Source organism: Arvicola amphibius, chromosome X (assembly GCF_903992535.2).
Source record: "Arvicola amphibius chromosome X, mArvAmp1.2, whole genome shotgun sequence".
Lineage (NCBI taxonomy): Eukaryota > Metazoa > Chordata > Mammalia > Rodentia > Cricetidae > Arvicola > Arvicola amphibius.
In genome coordinates this window covers 20,381,875-20,385,308 of record NC_052065.1, presented here as the reverse complement: position 1 = coordinate 20,385,308, position 3,434 = coordinate 20,381,875, and the positions used below count along the sequence as shown (strand labels likewise).

The window sequence follows — 3,434 nt, the reverse complement described above, 5'->3', positions numbered from 1 at the left end:
CAGCATGGCGGAGCAGAGCCAAAGCCGATACTGCCTCAGTACACAGCAGTCCACATTGGAGCTGCACTCAGCAGTTTAATTTTGATACTGAGCGTGCAGCACAGAAACTCTTTTAATCCAAGTTACAGCCAAATCAGATGCGCAGAGCACTGCGCAGACTGAAAACACCTCTCTCTCTATGGCGGCAGGAATCCGCAAACGCTGTCCCGCTTGCCTAAGCCTGATTCCGCCATCTGCCCAGGTGCAGGCAGGGAGCAGTGAGCCATTGGCATGGTCTCAGAGTAATTTCTTTCCGATCCCAAGCGGGCAAGGTTTTTAAGTGGATTTAGTCACCACGTTGGAGCGCCAATCTGTAGTGTGAAGCGGCGGGGCTGCGTCCTGCCACCCGGCTGCCGGCTAACTTTACACCCGAAATAATTACACGGAAACTGTATTCTTTTAAACACTGCCTGGCCCATAGTTTCAGCCTCTTATTGGTTAATTCTCACATCTTCCTTTAACCCATATTTAGTAATCTGGGTAGCACCATGAGGTGTGCCTTACCAGGAGAGATCTTAACCTGCGTCCATCTCGGAGAGGAGCAGCATGGAGACTCCTATCGCGAATGCCTGAAGCGTCTCCCCAACTCTACTTCCTTGTTCCCACAATTCTGTTCTGTCTACTCCACCTACCTAATTTTCTCTTAAAGGGCCAAGGCAGTTTTCTTTATTAATAATGAAAGTAACACATAAACACTCCTCCATCACTTCATGTCAGTTTCAAGAAATGTACAGAGCGCTCAAGCTGTAAACATGATTACCTTTCCATAGACTAAAGCAGAAAAGAGGGGGGAAATGACAAGAGAAAACCCCGCCCAAATGGAAGATAGTGAAAGTCAGTAAAAATTAGGGAGAGACTAGGTCAAAACGGCAGTCTAATGGGCTAGCACACCTCCCCCTTCAAAGTTTTTCCAGTGAAAACAAAGGGATATTCATGTTCACTAATAATTTCATGAGGGCATCAGTGGGGAGAAAAAGCAAGTTCCTGGAGGAATGGTCAGGACACTGAGGTGAAGGGTAAGGTGGAGGGAGGAGATGAGCTTTGCCTTGCTTCTCTCAGCTTCCAAACAGGTTTGCTCAGGCCATGTGGGGGGCGAAGCACAGGGCGGGGACAGTTGAGCTTAAGAGTCACTGGTTCCAGCATTTCGGAGGTCCGTATCCTGTTCCACATCCTCTGCCCCACTGCTGCTCTCCAGCCCTTCCCAACAACACCAGGGAAGCCAGGAGAGCACAGCACAACAGCAGGCACCCAGCCAGGTGTCCAGCATTGCCCTCAGGCTCCTGGGGGTTGGGTGAGTGCCATTTATGGACCAGATTCCTGGAGTGGAGGCATCTAATTAAGGGGTGTGTGTTTGAGTAAGTTGGACATTTATACCCTCAGCTAACTTTCTCTTCCCTTTTCTCTAATGCAGCCATGGACCCAGGCACCAGCACCCAGTATTTCTGTACCACTGAGGCCCAAGGGGAACCCGCAGCTGCAGCTGCTGGACAGGGGCACCATGACAACTGCACCAATGAAACTGCAACCTTGACCAAGGAGAAACCTAAGCAGAAGAGGCAGAGTCGCCGATGTTCATCCCTGGCTGAAAGGAACATCGTGGGCTGCAGAATTTCTCACAAGTGGAAGGAAGGGGATGGGCCCATCACCTATTGGAGAGGAACGGTTCTGGATCAGGTGGCCATAAATCCCTCCATCTATCTGGTGAAATACGATGGGATCGATTGCGTCTATGGATTGGAACTCTATCAAGATGAAAGAGTATTGTCTCTTAAAGTGCTCTCTGATAGAGTAAAACCATCCCCAGTCCCTGATCCCAACCTTGATGATACCATAATTGGCAAAGTGGTGGAGCACATGTTTGACGGTGACCATGGCTCAAAAGATCGATGGAGGGGAATGGTTCTGGCAAAAGCGCCTATACTTAATACCTTCTTTTACATTACCTATGTAAATGATCCCGTCTTATACATGTATGAGCTTCTGGATGATTATAAAGAGGGCGATCTCCGAATCCTGCCAGTGCATAATGAGGTTCCTCCACTAGATGTGGGCCTGAAATTTGCGGATGGTCTGGTAGGAAAGCATATTGAATATACAAATGATGATGGCAGCAAAAGAGAGGGCAAGTTTATTGCTAAAGTAGAAGCACTACCATCGGTGTATCTTATCAAATTTGATGATGATTTTCATATCTATGTCTATGACTTGAAAGAAAATGTCTAATTGGCAAAGTTATGCCACCACAACTGTTAAAATAAAGTTGTCATTTGTAGATGTTCAGAGGCTTCTGCTTTTAAGTATGTTGGGAGCTCGCCGTGGGCATAAGTTTGTCCGGACGAATATACATTTCTGTGGGTATAGCATGCTGTCTGTAAGCACTTTGCCTTGTGGAAAACATTGGGTGTGTTTGGTGGGTGGAGCAGGGAAGGAGGGAACAGCTGTCAATTCAGCCTGTGAGAGAAGGGAGCTAGTATCATCTAAAAATGGAATGGGTCTTAGCTGGTCTGGTCCTGGAGGGAGAAGGAGAAGGAGAAGGAACTGGAGTTGGGCTGTGGAGGAGGGGACTGCCTAGAAGTAGAGGTGAGCCAGAGTGAGAGAGAGGCTCCCTGGGGGTGGGACAGAGAGAAGCAAGAGACAGGGATTGGGAAGGGCAGGAAGGGAAACAGAGTGAAGTCTTCTGGCACCTTCTGACTTTCAGAAAACCAAAGGAACTCCTGTAGGAGAATACACACAGCAGTGTGAACAGGGTCCTAGGGAGGGTAGGAAAGGTCTGGTGGGCAGGGAGGTCCCTGAGGAGAGCCTCTGGGACTTCAGAGGCCAGGAGGATGCACACATATGACATAGTACACTCTGAGCTTAACTGGAAGGAGCATTCCAAGAAGAATGGCCTGATGCATCTACCTTCTGCTGTCTGGCTCTTCATAGTGGCAATGGTCAGCTGTCAAGCAAAGCACCCATGTTAGAGGGTCACTGAACGGCCTTTCTAAGGGCCTACTGGGAGAATGGAAGCCAATATCAAGTTTGTATCTATATATCAGACTTGTGTGTTTTCAGAGAGTCTGACACAGCCTGAAGCCTAAGCAACTAACAAGAGTTGATGGCTAGCTCTGGGCAAAGGGAAAGTACTTTCTTTGGAAAAATGGATCCTTGGTGAATCCAGGAATAGCAGTCCTGACATTGTCCTTCTGCTGGCTGGAATAATCCTTGCCTTCCTGGAGGGATGGGGCATCTGATGGCTGTGCCTCATGGCTCCATGATACAGAGAGAACATGGCTGTCCATGTTCTGTCACAGCTGCCTGGAGCCACGGGTGGCTCCGTTCAGTTCCCAGGCAAAGGGAAACTGCCCTTCCTTAGGCATCCCATTCTGGTTAGACTCCCTGAAAAGCCTGTAGCA

General features: G+C 48.7%; 1 protein-coding gene across 1 annotated transcript; it reads left to right on the top strand.

Annotated features, from left to right (window-relative positions):
• The first annotated feature begins 1,452 nt into the window (after positions 1-1,452).
• Positions 1,453-2,262, top strand: LOC119804998 (spindlin-2-like). Its single transcript, XM_038316779.1, has one exon. It carries the CDS (start codon positions 1,453-1,455, stop codon positions 2,260-2,262), a length of 810 nt encoding a protein of 269 aa, XP_038172707.1.
• Positions 2,263-3,434: the final 1,172 nt, after the last annotated feature.

Coding starts and splice junctions, on each gene's coding strand:
- LOC119804998 (XM_038316779.1), top strand. CDS start 1,453: ATGGACCCAGGCACCAGCACCCAGTATTTCTGTACCACTGAGGCCCAA.